Source organism: Talaromyces stipitatus, genomic scaffold (assembly GCF_000003125.1).
Source record: "Talaromyces stipitatus ATCC 10500 scf_1105507295541 genomic scaffold, whole genome shotgun sequence".
Taxonomy (NCBI): domain Eukaryota; kingdom Fungi; phylum Ascomycota; class Eurotiomycetes; order Eurotiales; family Trichocomaceae; genus Talaromyces; species Talaromyces stipitatus.
In genome coordinates, this window is record NW_002990115.1 from 4,139,301 (window position 1) to 4,157,577 (window position 18,277).

Genomic DNA, 18,277 nt, shown 5'->3' on the forward strand with positions numbered 1-18,277 from the left:
AGGATGTTGTCATAGAACCCTTCAATGATTTGGAGGAAGGCAAAAATCACTGATTCAGTATATTGTAAGTTGTATCCCTATCAAAAAGAAAAGGATTGGAATGTCTCCCTATCTCAGCAGTACTAGAAATCACTGATACTTGTCTCGTTTTCCCACTCTGATTCTTATTTTTTTACCCCTGGAACAGGGCCCAGGCGCGTCCTTCGGGAGATCATGCTTAGATACTGTTAGGAAATACGATTATGGCAGCCTTTAGAGAGCGTGGTTCTGATTGGAAAGCTGTGTGTTACCATGCAAAGGGATGCAGCTTAGGGCTAGGTACCTATCTAGGTACCTTAGTTCAGCAGATGGATACGGCTAGTGAATGATCTTCCAGGGGACAAGTCTTTGTCCTAGGAGTTGGTTTAGTGCAATTACGATTAAGGACAACAATAACTACGACATCCTCATTTTCCTTGGCGTTCCAAAACAGGGGGTATCTAAGACTTGAAACTCCGAAGCGAGGTGATTCTTGTAGATACTTATCGTCAAAATTAGAAGAAGGCTGAAAGATAATACGAGCACTATAGTCCGAGTATAACTTGAGCCTCATGTTTTATGGTGTATGTTATTCTATATGAAAGCAAAAAGCGGCCGAGTCGTAGAATACGACAGTTCATATTCTGTGAAGCGATGCAGATAAGGTCTCTGCATCCATTTGCGCCGTAATAGAGTTCTAGACTCTGATTTCATACATGGAATGAAGAACAGATACGCGAGCAGAACGATTCTCTTGAACGGCCATATTTCAAATCAGCCTTCTTTCCATACTATTTTCGGATTTCCGAGTTGTATGGACCGAGATCATCATAACTCAGACTACTATTGCCAGAGTTCATTCTAGATATTCCATGCGAAGCAATGAGTTATAACCCTGATAACACTATGAAAGAGTATTGGACAGCGTGGAGTCTGTGTGATTTTACGCGGAGCAAGCATCATAAGATTTCGGCATGCCGTACTTCAATGTGGGTTTGACAGAGTTGTAAAATCTGAGACACCATCAATAAGATGAGATCTCCTTGCATACGATAAGCGAGTCTGAGTTAAGGTCTCGTTTCGATTCTCGGTACGACCGGGAAATAATGCCCAAATCTCATCTAGCCGTCGTCGATTGATGAAATGTCGTACAGAGATCCTGGTACACTATGATATCATCTGTGTGATATAACACATCCTAAACGCACCAGATAATTTCTTTCAGTCCATTTACTCGGTATCCCGTATTACGATCAGAGTAAACAGCTGATCAGAGGTATGCATCACATTCAACATCGGATAGAGAGGATGTCGGGATAAGGACAAGAGACCCTCTCAATCAGCTAAACCCAGATTTCTCTAACCTAAATAGTTATAGCTTCAAATATACGGGTGTTTGACTGGCTACTTACCAGTAGTGAGACCCACTGGCCCGCCCGTAGCGAACCTAATTCTCCACAGTGACGATCAAGGGTTTCTGGTCCTCGCTTATTATTGGACCCGGAATTGCATATATCGGACCCTCCTCTATCAGATTCGCCTTGCATCAAGCAAGTAGCTTTTCCTCTCATCACTGACTCGAGCAAGGTCTGATTAAGGGTGAACCAAATCTTTTTTCGCTAGGTTTACATGTGACCTTCGTACCGGTCCCTCATCCTGGGATTGATCATCAGGCACAGCGTGTCATCCCTGCCGAGGTGAAAACTGTTACTTTAATTAACACGGAAGCCGTATCTAGGTAGAAGTGTACTGAAAGCTATGCATGCGGGAAGAGTACACCTAGGTAGGTATATAATACCGTGTGAGATTTGATTTCCCCATGCTTTCAAACGATGAATAACCCCAATAGTCCGTTATCTCGCGCTATTGGAAGGTTAAGGATACCTAGGTAAAATTGACATTGTTATCTATTTACATTACTACCTGGTAACTGTTAAAGCGAGGTCACAGCTAAAACCTGGAAACTAGTCGAGTTTGGAACTGTTCTACGGATATGCATTTATATAGAACATACCAAGCTGGTTAAACCCCGGATACATCCACATATTAATAACTGCGCAGGTGGGCAAGTTCCGAATCTAGAATTGAGAAACTTTATGTTTTTATTGTACAAGCTATTTACAAGAAATATTAACCAGGAATAAAGCTATCGTCTGCGCTTACATAGATACGCTTCAAACCGGTATATGAATATGCCAAATCTATTTCACCCAGAAGTCGCAGGCACCAAATTCTCTTACTACGGTAGGCTTCTATTGGGCCTTGTACTTATTGCGATATTCTTCCAACCTGCGCACCTCCTCCTCACCAATTTTGTCTCCAAGTTTATCAATCAAGTCCTGGAGAACCAGCACAGCGCGAATCGGGATATCTCCTCCAAGATCTCTCTCGGCAGCCCCAATCGCACTCTTTTGTTCTGTATCACTGACTCTTTCCTGACGGTCAAACAGCAATACAACACCGGCGACAATTCCGCCTTCTTTCTGAATAATTCCAACAGCTTCTCGGAGCGCGGTACCAGCAGTAATGACGTCGTCAACGATTAAGACACGCTTGCCCTTGAGTGGCGCACCGACAATATTACCTCCCTCACCGTGGTCTTTGGCTTCTTTGCGATTGAACGAGTAGCTGATGTTGTCCCAAGTCTTTGTGCCAGCGAGCGCGTCCCGGGTAGCGAGTTCGTTAACGACACCGACGCATTCTGGAATACCCTTATAAGCGGGCCTATGTCAAGTTAGTTCTCGTCGCACCTACAATCACTCAGAAATTGGACTGCAACCGTACCCAAAAACAATGTCAAACTTTGGAGTGATGCTGCCGTCAGCAGCTATGTTCACAAAAGGTGGGGAAGAGGTGACATTTGCGAACGCGGCTGAAACCTGGCGTAGCAGAGGTGCAGTATAAAGACGACTCGAAGTCAAAAAGTACGGTGACTGGCGACCGGATTTCAATGTGAACGTCCCAAATGCGAGCGCATTGTTGGCTATGAGCAAAGAAAGAAGATTGGCCTTGTAGTCCTGATCGGCGGATTGAGGGGTAGTCATGCTGAAGGGGTTTTATGACAGCGAATCGGTTGCGGCGGTAAAGATCGAAAGCTGAGCAATAATAGGTACAGGCACAGATATAGTCAGGCTGTCGTCCTATGTGCTGACTAGTCTGCTGCGAGTATCACAAACAGAATGAGCTCCTTGTTGGATAAAAATTGCATGGAGGGGCATAGCTTACCCGCTCTTATCGTGACGAGCCAATCAGCTAATGATGATTATGTGAACTCTGATTGGTTGTTAAGCACCCCTCTCGTCGCTGACCGAGTATAGAAGATCGAAATCATCTTCATTTTTCCCCATTTTGAAGTTCAATTGAGGAAAATTATGATTATCCTTAAATCATCAGGTCTCCTGAGTAAAATAAATTGGTATTCTCCCGACTTTTTTACTGACACATAGCCAAAACCGAACTTTCTACCTTACGAAACATTCTCTGCCATTGGCGGGGACTTCCGAATCCGAATTAGCGTCATTTCTCCGGACTCCGATAGCGGGATTGGCGGTCGTTTTTTATGATGAGCATGGGTCGGTGACCAAGCTGCTTCATTTCTACACTTCCTCTCCTCAGTAATTTCGGTGTTTTGTTTTGTTCTCATTCCTCTTGTCCCGAGGGTCCTCGAGTTTCCTTTCTCTTAATTTGTTTTTGTCTTTCATTTTGCAAAATTGTTCTTCTACTGTATACACCTCATACTTGTACTATTGGTGCTTAAGGTTGTGCTTATCCGGGTTTCCTTCTCGAACTTCATCAGACTAGAATTTTGCCATTGAACCACGAGCTTCGTGTATTGCGATCTACATCGTATCGAGGAAAGAACACAGAACGATCCCATATTGAAACTTATAGCAACGGCGCCCAGTCACGATGCATATCGGGCAGAAGCTCCAAGAACAGGAGACCTCGGGCCGACCTGGAATTTCATTCGAATATTTCCCACCAAAGACCGCACAGGGTGTCCAGAACTTATACGACCGTATGGACCGCATGCATGATTTGGGCCCGGCTTTCATCGACGTTACTTGGGGTGCAGGCGGTAGCCGATCTGAATTAACATGTGAAATGGTTCGAATTGCGCAGACTGTCTTCGGACTGGAAACCTGCATGCACTTGACTTGCACTGATATGCCTCGAGAACGAGTCGATGCCGCCCTCGAATCTGCTTATAATGCCGGCTGCACAAACATCCTGGCCCTACGTGGAGACCCGCCTCGTGAACAGGAAAAGTGGGAGGCTGCGGAGGGGGGCTTTCGATATGCAAAGGACTTGGTTAAATACATTCGTGAGAAATATGGCAACCACTTCGACATTGGCGTTGGTGGGTATCCAGAGGGCGCTGACGACAATCCCGACGTCGACCAACTGATTGACCACCTTAAGGAGAAGGTGGATGCTGGAAGTTCATTTATCGTTACCCAGATGTTTTATGACGTGGACAACTTCTTAGATTGGGTGTCCAAGTGCCGTGCTAAGGGTATCAAAGCAGCCATTATTCCTGGAATCATGCCTATTTCGACATATGATGCTTTTATGCGTCGCTCCAATTGGACGAAGATCCGTATTCCTCCGGACTGGCTCGACAAGCTTGAGCCCGTCAAAGCAGATGATGCCAAAGTACGAGAAATCGGCACCAAGTTGGTGGCTGAAATGTGCCGTAAATTATTGGCATCTGGCCAAATCCATCACCTTCACTTGTAAGTTTATCTGTCTCCATTCTAGATTCACAATGAGCTTATATTGGTATCTCTAGCTACACTATGAACCTTGCACAAGCAACTCGTCTGATTTTGGAAGAGCTGAGACTTTTACCATCAGAGGAAGCTCCCCTTCACAAGCCTTTGCCGTGGCGACGATCCCTCGGTTTGCGACGACGCAGCGAAGACGTTCGTCCAATCTTCTGGCGAAACAGAAATGCCTCATACATTGCTCGCACAGCCGACTGGGACGAGTATCCCAACGGTCGTTGGACTGACGCTCGTTCTCCCGCTTTTGGCGAGCTGAATGCTTACGGTGTGAGATTGAAAGGCACCAATGAACAGAACATCAAGCTCTGGGGTGCACCCAAATCCATCAAGGACCTTTCGGATATCTTTGTCCGCTACTTGAACGGGAAAGTCGAAAGACTGCCATGGAGTGATTCAGCCGTGACTCCAGAGACCAGTGACATTCAAAACGAACTCCTTGACTTGAACAAGCGGGGCTTCCTTACCATCAACTCACAACCCGCCGTGAACGGAGTCAAATCCACCGATCCAGTTCACGGCTGGGGTCCTCGTAACGGATACGTCTACCAAAAAGCATATCTTGAACTGCTAGTTCCACCAGAGCATGTTGATGAGCTTCTACGACGGATTGAGAAGAACCCAGATCTCACTTACTACTGTGTCAACAAGACTGGTGAACTGAAAGCACGGAGCGACGAGGGACCAAATGCAGTTACATGGGGTATCTTTGCCTCCAAGGAGATCATTCAGCCCACCATCGTTGAAAGTGTAAGCTTCATGGCCTGGAAGGATGAGGCCTATCAATTGGGAGAAGACTGGGCAAAGTGTCATCCTGCAGACAGTCCTAGCCGGAAACTTATTCAACGCGTCATGGATGAGTGGTATATTCTCAATATCGGTATGTCGAATATACACCAACTGCTATCAATATGACCTAGCTAACCACTACCTTAACAGTAAACAACGATTTCCATAAAAATGACGACATCTTCCGCCTCTTCGACGGCCTCGTCATCAAAGACTTTGAAACCGAAGTTCCTGGCAGTGCTCCAGAAGTAGTCACCAACGGCACCACAAATTAATCTCAACTCTACAGTCTACAAATTAGACAGCACCACAATCACGCACCAAAACCACATTATTCAACATTACCGCCACTTTTTTTTTTCTAAGAAAAAAATAAAACAAGGAGCTGGAGAGGAAAAAGGACACTCTCAACGGCGTTTAATTTCCTTCTATTATCCACCTTTCTTTTTCTCCATTTCCTATTCTGGTCCAGGATTTTCAACAGAGGACCAACCTAAAAACAAAGATTAATGACTATTTGACGAACCGAGACAAGAGAAAAAACGACGTGATGAAATTCAACATTTAATACCATTCAACATGCATCATATATATATATAGACATTTATTCGTTTACCGCAATCGTTCGGGGAAGTAGGGGCCAGAGACGGTGAACGGGGTAGTAGTGAAGTAGTACTGTGAAACTTGGGAGAGAATAAGATACCAATCTAATCGGAAATTTATTTTCTTCGTTACTATTCTCTTTTTATGTTGACTTGGGTGCTTTCGATGGAGACGAGACTTAAGCTTACTAGACTTTACCCCGTATTGTATCAGAAAAGATACATGTAATCGTCACGCTCCGAGTACTACTTCGAATCAGACAAAGAGACGAACAGTGATTCCTTTTGTACCTAGAACAGGATCAAAGGTGAGTTACAACGAGAGTCAGGTCAAATTGTGTATGACGGTACTGTCCTGGGCAGAGTTCAGGATACATTCATTATTAACAATGAGGAGACCACCAGTATCAAACCAGTTAAATACATCAATGGACGGATAACACCAAAAGAAGAAGCAAAAGAACGCCAGAGAACTCGAAGAATATCCAATCATTACTCCCAAGACAACTCCATCCCCGACCAACCCATGCTTGAACCAAACTGCCCTGAGAATATATGATACAACCAATTTTAAAGAAAGACATATCTTCACTCCATAACAGCACGCACCAAATTCCCAAAAACCCATCCAATAGGCCTACAAAACCATATAATCCAGTTAGTGACAATCACAACATACGCCGCCGTCCTGACCACGACGACAAACACAAAACACAAAACCGCAAGATTGACAAGAGCTTGCCCTACATCTCCTGCAATTTGGCCGAAATCATCCACACACGACTGTGGTAGGTATCCGTTTCGTTTGTATTCTAGCCATACTTCTGCTAGGCGTTTGCATACTTTGAAGCAATGGGTTGCCATGTGGAAGAGATTTTCGCAGTAGAGGAGAATTTGAGAGTAGATTTTGTGGTCACGAAGGAAGTCGCGGAATTTGTTGAAGGAGAGGTAGAATACGGCGAAGCTCAAAACGTTGCTTATATCGTAATGATTGCGGGAAGTAGTGATAGGAATTTGTGGTTCGTCGAGTCCGCTGGCACCAATATCCTCACGCCTACTCTTCTTTTCGGGAACTGATTGACGATGTACACCCAATTTCCGAGCCGGCTCTCGTGTTATCTTTGCATTGGTTGACGAGATATTACTAGATTCGTTTTTCGCACTAGAAGAAGTTGGAACAGATGTTTTGGATTTGACCTTCGCTTCTTTATGACGGGCTTCCGCTTGTTGCTCGGCTAGTCTAGCCGCTCGTAGTGCTGCTTGTTTCTCGGCCTGCCTTTTTGCTTCCTTTTCTGCCTGCTTTGCTGCTTCTTCCTCTGCCTCTCTCTCTTTCTCTGCCTGTTTCTCCGCCTCTTCTCTCGCTTTGGCTGCTTTATAAGCTCTTCGAGCCTCATTGATTTTCTCGGTATTGAGCTTCTGCTGCTTCAATCCATCCATCTTCTTCGTAGTGCTCTGAGACTTGGCTTTGTCGTACGCAGCGCGTGCTTCGGCCAGTCTCTCCGCATGCTGTCGGGCGGCTGCTAGTCTCTCGGATGCAGTTTTGGCAGCAGCAGCGCCCTGTCTTGCCTTTTCCGCCTTTATTCGGATTTCCATCCGAATAGTATGAGTGTCTCTTTTCTCCCTATTTCGGGGCTTTGTATCGATTGTAGCAGTTTCCGCTTTGGGTTTTGCCGGAGGTGGAGAAGGTGAGGAACTCAGGGGTGGACTCGGTAGCTGCTGAGATACTTGCTGCCCGTCCAATTCAGCGACATGTGGTGTCTTGGGGGTTTCTGGGTCGCCAGCTAATCTTCCGTTCCGTACCCGCGTATTAAAATTACCGTTCGTATTCAGCCTCGTAAAATAATTGTTTTGAGATGGAGAGATGGCGCTATCTCCTGACCCGTTCCCTAGAAAATCCGGCGAGGCCGAACTCCTTGATGGCGCTGGGCTATGGTTCGTCCCTTGACTAGACCCAGGTGAAGAGCTTTCGAAGAACAAATCGTTCTCTGAAGTTGCTCGAGAATAATCATTGTTGTACCTGCGCGGCCTTGATGATGCTTTAGGTGCTGCACGAGTCCGGGATCGTTGCGATCCTGCTTTGGCGGGCCCAGCAGCAGCGGTGGAAGTGGACACAACAGCAATATCATCTTTTTTTGTCTTATGTTGACCATTAGTTGGTGAGCCACCGCTCGAAGGTTTTGGTATTTTAGTAGGCTGTGCTGGCGTCAATGCTGATGGAATGACTAACGTTGTCGCACGCTGAGGCTTGCCAAGAATCTTTTGAGTTGCTTTGTGAAGTGTTTGACCAGAAACTTGGGGCAACTTTGATGTCTGTATTGTGCCTGACAAACCTGATGATTCCCCTCTGTCACTTCCTCTGTCTGGCTTGATAACTGGTGATATTTGGGAATCAGTCTCATCGTCCGAGTTTGGGAACAACAAAATTTCATCCGGATTTTTGGCACCGGCCTCATCCACCCCAACGCATCCCAAGAAACACTCCTCTCTCAACTTCTTGAACAGTTCTTTCTGTTTGAGCTTAGGGTTATCGGTAACTGGGCTGACCCGCGATCGTCCGACTTCGTCAGAGCTGAAGTATTGACGTGGTCCATCCAGGGGAGGCGAAATAGGCTGGCTGCTGTCTGTAGAGAAAGAATGAGAGGTAGTGCCCTTTTGCAAGACAGGAACTGAGCTGATTTTCTTTGGATGCTGCGTGATTTTGGGCTCCGGAGAGCCAGACGATGACTTAGACGCATCCATCTCGTGTCTCGAAGAGGTGGTTGCATGAAGTTTCTTTATTCCCTCCTGATACAGTCTGATTTGTTCCGCAGTCATTGATGGTGGATTTGGATCATTGGCAGACGGCATATACACCACAAATCTATCTTCCCAGTCATCGGACGAAGAGAGATCCGTTGACCCCGAACCGGCAGATGACACAGTCTTGGCTAATTTGTAGCTCAACGGTGAACCATGTAGCGACGGCGTCTGAGCAATATCAACACTAACCCACTGATCGCCATTCACTTTCCATTTCTGACTGACTCGAGGACGGGGAACGTGATCTTCGTTAGAGCTATCAGTGCGGTTGCTCGGGCTAACCACACCAGTTCTTGGATTAGCGCCTCTCGTCGTGAGTTTATCCTCCTGTTTGACTTGATAATATCGCTGCTCTTTATGTTTCGGCGGCGTAGCCCATCTAGGCCTGCTGCGACTGTCCGCTCCGCCAGGTCTCCCAGAGATCACCTGAGCGGCAGCAGCGGCAATCTTGCGCTCCAGACGCTGTCTTATCTCTTTCCAATCTCGATCAGACGACTTCTTAGGCTCAATTCGATTGTGCTGTGAAGGCTCCATGGCGATATCTGAGCTAGTGGTTCCTTCTACATGGCTCCCATTACAGTGACTGCAAAGTGCGCCTGACATCAATATCTGCGAAGTATCGCTTCCATTGACCGTATCAAGCGAGCAACTTGGATCTGTAGATAGCATATGAAGATATATCGAGTCCTGGGAGTATGAGTATAAGGAGTATGTCTCTGCAAGAAGCTCCAGCTTTCGGATATGATCTGCTTGGCGGGATCGAGCAAAGAGTTGTTTAATGTTATGCCATGTCGAGGAGAATAAATTTTTAGCTGTAACGTGTAGCTGAGAATATCGATGTGTTCGGTGATCGCTACATGATGGGCATGACGAACGAGTATCTGGATTGACAGTCACAGGGACCGGCGTCCAGCGAATAGGGAAAAATGAGGAGGCAGACATTCGTCGCGAATCAGAGTGCGCTGCCATTGGAAATTCCACGCGGTCTTCGTTAATAATATGATGTCGCTAGTACTATGTCCAACGGGTTGTGGTTGGTCGGATAGTCGTAAGGAATGTGGTGTGTCTTGCGGAAGAGAACGTGTGGAATGCCAACCTCCCACAAGACATTTAACCTCAAACACGTGAGAAATCGGCATCACTTCAAAGTCCCTCCTGTACATTCAAGCATAGGGTGCAAATTGCGAAAGTGCAGTAATGGGGGATACCAGTGGCCATCTCTTGCCTCGCACAAGAATGAGAGAGCAAGGCACCTACCCCCGAACTCACTCTGTACATGATCGATACGTGGTGAAGAAGGAGCGATCTGCCATGGCTGGCGTGTTTTCCATGCGTATGTGACGAATTCCTCACTACGCGTCGCTGTAAGCAGTGAACGAGAAGCATATCGATCGGTACGATCGATCTATGATGTGTGGATGCCGGCATTTCAGATTAGGGCTAGAGTCCGTGCTGACACGTATCAGAATGTCAAAGTGTGATATTACCACAATGTTGACGACTAGTTTTGCTATCTCGTTTGAAATTCTGTATGAATTAAGAAATATCGTAAGCAAATTTATTGTTCATATACATGGATGCAATAGGGTCATGGGGTCCTTCATGAAAAACAATGGAATATGGAAGCGCACAATCTGAGTGTTAGCCCTAGTTACTCGTGGATGCAACTAGAAACGCCCACTCTCTCGCCGGTGAGCATCATTCAGATGCCCCCAACGAGGCTGCGCAACAGATGATGTGCTGAAACCTCCCGGTGTGCTGGTCCGCTTCAAGGGACTTGATGCTTTCTTTGCAGGCGTTAAAGCGGAAAGCCTATCATTAAGACTAGGTGTAGACCCCTGTCTATCTGCAGTAAAATTAGTAGACATTGACTTTCGTAGAGGAGAATTTGCATGAGAGTAGACTCCGAGACTACCACCGTCACCAGAACCAAGGGACGCCGTTAGCGGTCTAAATTGCGGCTGGCGGACGTTCGATAATTGATGTTGAACTATCGGCGAGCTGTCTCGTAGATGAATGGGTGTCTGTAACTGGGCACCAGCCTGTGAATTGGCCGGCATGAACGACTGCCGCCGAGAAGGCGACACCTTGCTTCCTGTTGACTCGGGGTCAACGTAGGCAACGTAGTTTGGATTTGGACTCGTTTTAAAGCCCCGATTAATAATGTGCGTGGGTGTCCAGAGTTCGACTTGGTTGTATTTCTCGTCCGACGCGGCATGTTTGATGTGCTCCTCAGAGAACTGGACGCCTACGTCTCGCATAAGCGGCTGCGTTCGAGGATGAACAAATTTAGTGTCATATTCATGCATGACTTCCTTGTGTACCACCGCTAAATCCTTAGATTGTTGGGAGAATGAAGATGAAAGAAATGACATCTGTACGGAAAGGAGGATAGCAAGGACAATGGTAGTGAAAATTGTTACGCTTGGTCGAGGATCGGAGGGGAGTGTCGGCAAAAAAAGCCAGTAGACAAGTACGTGACCTGGACTGAACGAACAGAATAGACGTAGTGATAAGGGAAACGGATCCCAAACAGCGATTTCCCAGACATCTCGCTTTGGATCTGGATGTCGGCGTGACTCCGCCGTCTCACCGGAGAGTATATTTCGAATGTAACCAATCGGAGAAGTGGACACGGGAGTTGACGACACTTTTACACGTTGCGCCGACGGTGTTGCTGGTATTTTATCGATCGAGGCTTCGAAAAGACGGTATCGACGTTTCCGCCAGAATGTGTAGACAGTGTTCGTTAATGAGAACAATGTGAGGAGATGGACAATAAAAGTAGCCTGTGTTAAAGCGAAGTATTAGCAAAAGTTCCATTCGCAGCATCGCATCAAGAGACCATAACTTACAGCCCAGCTTATCAACGACAAACTGCTGCGATCATCTCCAAAAATGTCATAATCAGCCCTGCTCGGCCCTGTCGCGCTATTTGCTCGAGCAATCAAGAACACAAAATTAAGCCCGAATCCCAAAGGTTGTGCCCAGTCCTTCTCTAGCTGAGCCCAGTCGCTAGAGTCAATCTCCTCTGAAATCCATAGCAGAAAGTCCCAAGGGTTGAAGAAATTGGCAATACGCTCGGAAAGCGGTTGACGGCGCACGAGTCGAGGCATAATGAATGCAAGAAAAGGGTGCTCGATGCTATATGGTTACTTGCATGGGTGGATGAGAAATTGCAAGAGCTTGTTTGCTCTTGACTTGCGACGGGTTTGACACTCTGTTTGGAGATGATGGAGAAAGACTTGGACGTGAAGAAAACAAGAGGCGAATCTTTACTAACAGTCTACCTAGAGCGGTTTAGCGCGCCTTATTTCGCGGGGACCTTGCTTCCGTAGTTCGAGCTTCCGACTTGTGAGATTGATAGATGCTTTTAAAGGAACATCAACATTACAAGTGTGTGAGGTTTTATTCTCTGAGATCATAAACGGAAATAGCCGATTGGATATACCAAAGCGCTTTACCGAATAATTCGCAAGATCTGCCGACCATGGCTGCTGCAGCTGCCTTCAAGGTATCTACGTTCATTCTCCCCGCAACAGTCTGACAATGAACTGGAACTGATCGTAACAGGACCGACAATTTCTAGCGGTGATTGGAGACGAAGAGTAAGTTATATGTACTTTCTCTTGTTTTCTCCGATTCACTAACCACATTCCTTGCGAATCTACACAGTTCCGTCACCGGTCTTCTGCTTGCGGGCATCGGCGTAAGAGCTCCTCAACATATATGCACCCCAACCAGGACGTCTCAAAAGACTAATACCCTCTGATAATAGCATGTCACTGAACCCCCCGACTCGCAACGGAACTTCCTCGTCGTTGACTCCAAGACCGAAACGTCAACAATCGAAAAAGCATTCCAAAACTTCACGCAGGAAAGGAAAGATATTGGTGTTTTATTGATTAATCAACATGTACAACTCCCACGCTGGTCACTTGAAGCAATAAGCTAACGAGGATCACGAGAAGATTGCCGAACGTATCAGGCCATCCGTCGATTCATTCACAGAAGCATTTCCGGCAGTCCTCGAGATCCCCAGTAAGGATCATCCGTATGACCCCGAGAAAGATAGTGTGTTGCGACGCGTGAGGAGGTTATTTGGCGAGTAAATAAATCACTGGATTGTATTGTCGTGCTGTTTTCCTTTCTTCTTTTGCGATTGTGGTTAGTACATGCTGCTGTGATTCCGTCGGCGTTGTGCGTCTGTCATTTCTTCTGTTTTCCCTCCATCTGATATATAGATTTGGTCGAAGTATATATGTGAATATGGACCGTGCGATTCAATGGATACCTCGTCAACAAATCGAGTCCAGGCCATATGTCTATCGGATTTAAGGTAAACCACACCTAGGTACGGCTCATAGACAGTAATGCCATCCGAATATGGGTCAATTGAATACGATAAGTTGCCTGCTTTCACTGTGCTCGGGAGACAGAAAAGTTTAGACCAAGTATAGCTAGGTAAATGACTACCGAATGTTCCAGCCGATGAGATAGATACTACTACTACATTTGACCTATTCTTTAACAGGATACCTCTGCTTAGTCAGATGTTTGTAAAGACTGAAAGTCTTTATAATTAGGGGAGTGAGTATCTCACACGATGCAGCTATTTACATTAAGAAAAGACACAGTGAGCAAATTGATATTTATCTCACCGTAGAAAACAGAACTGAATCTCAAATATGCATGATGGTTGTACTCGGTAACAATATTAAAAACTGAAGAGGGAAAACCAGCCAAGAATCTAGGCGGCACAACGACGACGACACTAATCAATAGCAAGGCATGGAATGGGGAAGAGAGCATAAACAGAACGCTGCGGATAGACAGTCATAGAGGTCAATTTAGCGGGAGCTTGTGTTGCATAACAAGGAAGGCACGAGCGTATAATCAATCAAGGAGAGAATTCACATCAACATAGACACATAATTACAGCATTACTGGAAGATGATATCGTGAGCTTGAAGGCAGGTGATGCGGGTCTTGTTTGGTGTATAAACATCAGCAAGAACAGCGTATTTGCCCTATTGTCCCAAATCAGTAAGGACACAGTAATGTTTTTGTGAAGGCTTCGTTTCGACTTACAGGTGGAACTTCCTTGGGAATCTCAACTTCCTTGACAAACTTCTTGTGTCCCTCAAGAGGGCATTTGAGGTCCGTATTTTGCTCAATTTCTTCACACAGATCAGCCTCCACGTTCACCAATCGGATAAGACCGTATTTGACTTGGAGGTGAATCTTGGATCCTTTGTCAACGGGCTCGAGGAATATGCCTTCTGCTTCGATTTTGAGGATCTCGCCACTATGTGAGCACAACCAGGTCAGTATACGTAATATCCATGGGCTCGTTCTCAAGACAATTAGGAATACATACGGAAGTGGTGGGTTAGGAGTCAAGTTCACGGAGACAATCTGGAGAATATCATTCTTCGGGTCTGCGCAGTACTCAAGTGGGTTCTCGCCGGCGACAGGAAAGGTATCCTCCAAGCTCTTGATAGGAGACTGTCCAAAGAGTGGCAGAGAAGCAGCCCAAATTTGGAGAGGAGCCAGGGAAAGGAGGAGGGCGGAGAAGAGCTTCATGGCTGCAAAGCTCTTAGAGGTTCCGTTGAGATAAGGCGACGATGCCGACGCCTGGTTCAGGTCTCTTGTCTTGCGATGTTGGTGGAGTGTGGAATGGGAAGTATCGCTGATGGATGGGATATGTTTAAAAAGACGATGACCTATGGCCGAGATGGGTGTTATCAGGTTGCGTAGTTGTGGAGGAGATAAGAGAGGCTGGGAAGCGGGTTTTGAAGCCATCCCCAATGACGAAACACTCTGTCCAATTGTAACACCAGCACGTGATGGGTCACCCGCCTGCAGATTCACCGCCTCGGTTGCATGGGTGTTGATTGGTCAACAATACACAAGTTCTCACAACAATCATGCTCATGATCTTAGACATCATGTTAGAAACACAAATATCTCATTTCTCTATGCGAAGCTCATTTATCGTTAAAGAGATCAAATATCGGTATCATTCCCCAGGCTCATACAGTGAACTATCCAGCGATCCACGGATAAGAGGCCGTTGGAGACGGGCTGGCCCCACTGTTTAACGATCAACTCCCCCATTCTCACGGTGACCTGACGATTGGGGGTCTTCAGCAACTCTTGAATAAGATTGCAGGACCCAGCGTCAGCGGCTCTGAAGGCATAAAGTGTACTTTTCAAATTTTGTAGTATCAGCTGGTGCTTGTCTAATATCTAAGAGGTCGCGCAGTGTGCTACCCACTCGGTTGCAGATTGAAGGATAGGTATGCCGAGGAGATATTCTTCTCCCACTCAAGTCAAGTAAACTTGCCTGTGCACATTGTCTCTAGGTGCGTAACTGTATTGTTTCTTTATTTCCCTGAAGCAGACAATTGTGCATGCTACATGCTAGCTAATGAGAACACTACTCGGGACGGAGCAATGGTCAAAAAATGCACATGTGTTCTTCCGGACCTGCAGCGCCTACGGGCTTATGGCCCCCGGTCTCATTTGCTGGCACCCTGGGTGTTATGCATATGCAGTCTAATTAGTGGTCTCTAGCGCCGTGCTGCAGTTGCAAGGGAAGAAAACGAAATTGCACAAAGATCAAGGTTGGTTAGTCATAGAACAAGGATGCATGGTGTCGTATTTGGAAGATACCCATCGACGCGATCCTTTACTACGATGCTAGCCGATATATAAATACGTATTCGGTCAAGAACCGCTATACCAGACCTGCAATACGTGGAAAGACTCTCTGAATAGTGACGTGGCGGTGGTAGTTTGCCCCGATATATTATCAGATGCAATATCTAACACTCACCGGGATTCCGCACAATTCTCAAGATGGTAGTCCTTGACGGTCAGGCTGCTTCTGGCTGTGGAGTCCTGTAGGTTGTGTCATGGTATGTAATGTCGATCGATCATGGAGGATAAGGTGGTTCACAGATTTTCCGATTCTTCAGGTAGATACCGGGTCTCACTAGCTAGTTTCAGTGGTACCTAGTCCCAAGTAAAGGCTAATAATTGTTGAAGGTCTAGAACTCAAAAGAGTCGGTAAGTGACCTTGAAAATACTCGTGGGGCGCCGTTCGTCAATGGAAGAGTACATGATGACTTCCTTATACTGAGATTATCTGAGTTGAGAACTGAGGATTTGCCGTCTCGATTGACGTAGCAGCCATGTTTGCGATATGAGATGAAGAAACAGGCATCATGTAGCCTGCGGCTGCAGTGGATGTGCAGTTCACGAATCGATTGTAGCACATCCCTGTATTGATATGTACGTAGTACGCGGGGCTGGACGGCGTCTATGCATCAGTAAAGTCACTTGCCATCCAGCCAAGCGCTCAATTGGGCCGAATCGTGTCGCTACAGTATAAACATGAACAAGTGGCGAATCGTATAAATGTCGACACGGTCCGTAGTCGAGACAATTGTGATGAGTTGTCTATGTCAACATATAAATCCATAGCCTAAGTCAATGACATGACATTCCCAGGGCATAGTTACTTTCTTTTCCAGGGAAGCAGTTCCGTCGAAGTTTTGTCACGTGGCAGACTCGAATCTGCTAAGAGATCAAGAGCATACTGAATTAGGCACGCTGCATAATGGCTAATAAACCAAGCGGGGCCTCATAAAGATTCCTGCATGATCATTTGTAACCTGCGCACATAGTGAGAAGGACATTTCTTTTCGAGGGCCAAGTCACAAAAGTTGGCTGAACTGACAGCACATGTACATCTTTTCAATAAGGAAGACAGCCTGAAAGTCTTATGTGCGGTAGTACTATTACTTGTCGACGGAAGTACGGATTGGCCCATGTGACCCCGGAAGGGGAATCTGTTACCGATGTAGATAAATCTAAGGAACAGCAAAATTGCTGGTGGCACTAGAAACTCCTTGAAGAAAAGTGGATTAGTATCACGTTTTAGCAACGAGACCCAATTTTCGGTCCAAATGCTCGATCATCAAGTGGTTGCTTGAGTCCGGAATCCATAGCGGCATTCCACAATGGAGCATTCATTAATCTTGCCAAGTTCGTTATTCTGAAGTGGGCCGCACTGACAGCCCGAGGTTTTTAGGGCAAAGTGACTAAAGTAGGCCCGTCGACTAAGGTCCCACTAGCTCACTCCCACTTCAGCTACATACGTAGCGTAATAGCCCATCCTGTAGCGCACAAATCCGCTTCGATTAAGTGTAAGACCGTTGTTTCAACGTAAAATAGAAATTATCGTACCCAAAGCACATGAACACTCGCTTTCCGATGGCTGCAATGTTTTGGTATATCAGTTTATAGTAATCGAGTACTATAAGATTGCGGACCCAACGAAAAAGGACCTAACCGAACCTTCTTAGGATCTAGACGACGGCAAAGGACGGCAGCTTATCAATTGTGAACCATGGCGCTGGGCCGGGGAACCTTTACCCCAAATCGTCCCTTATTGTCTCCTGAAATTGCGTTCTATCTTGCTTCTCTCAACTGCCGTCCCGACAGTCTGGATAGCACCATGGAACTTATCCGCTCCCGCCTATCGCGTGCATAACATTCCTTACATGCGTCCGATCACGTATTTCTTCGGGTAGGCGGGAACTATAGAATGGTGCACCAGTCTGGTGGTAATTCATTCACTGTTCTCGTCGGCAGTTGGCGTCTGGAAGAAATGAAGATCAAACCCACGAGCCCTAATAGACCCTAGATGGACAGAATTACTATGCCCTCATAGCCGACCGCTCAAACTAACCATTAACCACAAGTCCACGGCGCACGTCTAATGAAATGGGCCGTCACACAAGAATAGAGCACGGCTGATTTGAAGACATGAAATCCAAATTATATCAGCCTTCATGCTAAAGTATGTCCTTTCGTGATCTTCATTATCCTTCATCTCTCAATGTTGGATTCCCTGTGAGAGTAGATTTCGATATTCAAAGTCTCACTAGACATCCCAATTCCATGTAATACCCTGTCCCTCATCGGCCTTGCGAAGCTCGACTTGACCGTAGGTACTTAAAGGGCGGTGAGTATCGACTGACAAATTTTAACATACTGGCGTATGGAGACCTGCATATGATGAGGTACTGATTTTAGCCAAGCTAACCCTGTTAAATTTCCGACGCCTCCTGGTAAGACAACTTAATGGGAGGCGCTATTATTCAGTGCCTTAAGGCTCATAGCATGCCTGCGGCCATCTCTCAATGGAAATTGCGGCTTAGACCCGAAAATTTTGTCGATTGGCAACGGGCTACGCTTACCCTTCCCACAGTT

At 46.2% G+C, this 18,277-nt stretch overlaps 6 protein-coding genes across 7 annotated transcripts, besides 1 other annotated feature; 2 read left to right on the forward strand and 4 right to left on the reverse strand.

Moving 5' to 3' along the window:
- Positions 1–2,080: 2,080 nt before the first annotated feature.
- TSTA_038570 (orotate phosphoribosyltransferase) lies at positions 2,081–3,206 on the reverse strand. The gene is made up of 2 exons (XM_002481040.1): positions 2,803–3,206; positions 2,081–2,742 (listed from the first exon to the last, which is right to left on the reverse strand). Exons 1-2 carry the CDS (start codon positions 3,060–3,062, stop codon positions 2,271–2,273), a joined length of 732 nt encoding a protein of 243 aa, XP_002481085.1. The 5' UTR covers positions 3,063–3,206; the 3' UTR covers positions 2,081–2,270.
- Positions 3,207–3,927: 721 nt separating this feature from the next.
- Positions 3,928–6,326, forward strand: TSTA_038580 (methylenetetrahydrofolate reductase, putative; the record flags this gene model as incomplete). The annotated part of the gene is made up of 3 exons (XM_002481041.1): positions 3,928–4,754; positions 4,811–5,682; positions 5,742–6,326. 3 exons carry the CDS (start codon positions 3,928–3,930, stop codon positions 5,864–5,866), a joined length of 1,824 nt encoding a protein of 607 aa, XP_002481086.1. The 3' UTR covers positions 5,867–6,326.
- Positions 6,327–6,614: 288 nt separating this feature from the next.
- TSTA_038590 (NTP binding protein, putative) lies at positions 6,615–9,595 on the reverse strand (the record flags this gene model as incomplete). The annotated part of the gene is made up of 1 exon (XM_002481042.1): positions 6,615–9,595. The coding sequence occupies one exon, from the start codon at positions 9,593–9,595 to the stop codon at positions 6,782–6,784; it is 2,814 nt and encodes a 937-aa protein (XP_002481087.1). The 3' UTR covers positions 6,615–6,781.
- Positions 7,472–7,550: a sequence feature (CT-rich).
- Positions 9,596–10,556: 961 nt separating the features above from the next.
- TSTA_038600 (uncharacterized protein) lies at positions 10,557–12,224 on the reverse strand. The gene is made up of 2 exons (XM_002481043.1): positions 11,848–12,224; positions 10,557–11,781 (listed from the first exon to the last, which is right to left on the reverse strand). The coding sequence occupies exons 1-2, from the start codon at positions 12,106–12,108 to the stop codon at positions 10,660–10,662; spliced, it is 1,383 nt and encodes a 460-aa protein (XP_002481088.1). The 5' UTR covers positions 12,109–12,224; the 3' UTR covers positions 10,557–10,659.
- Positions 12,225–12,358: 134 nt separating this feature from the next.
- Positions 12,359–13,285, forward strand: TSTA_038610 (V-type ATPase F subunit, putative). Its single transcript, XM_002481044.1, has 5 exons — positions 12,359–12,506; positions 12,566–12,600; positions 12,668–12,701; positions 12,771–12,908; positions 12,964–13,285. Exons 1-5 carry the CDS (start codon positions 12,483–12,485, stop codon positions 13,102–13,104), a joined length of 372 nt encoding a protein of 123 aa, XP_002481089.1. The 5' UTR covers positions 12,359–12,482; the 3' UTR covers positions 13,105–13,285.
- A 259-nt stretch (positions 13,286–13,544) lies between these two features.
- Positions 13,545–14,756, reverse strand: TSTA_038620 (ML domain protein, putative). Of its 2 annotated transcripts, XM_002481045.1 has the most exons (3): positions 14,373–14,756; positions 14,084–14,300; positions 13,545–14,022 (listed from the first exon to the last, which is right to left on the reverse strand). In XM_002481045.1, the coding sequence occupies exons 1-3, from the start codon at positions 14,576–14,578 to the stop codon at positions 13,936–13,938; spliced, it is 510 nt and encodes a 169-aa protein (XP_002481090.1). In that variant the 5' UTR covers positions 14,579–14,756; the 3' UTR covers positions 13,545–13,935. The 2 variants fall into 2 exon arrangements, with proteins under 2 accessions (XP_002481090.1, XP_002481091.1); XM_002481046.1 differs by having other exon boundaries at positions 13,545–14,300.
- Positions 14,757–18,277: the final 3,521 nt, after the last annotated feature.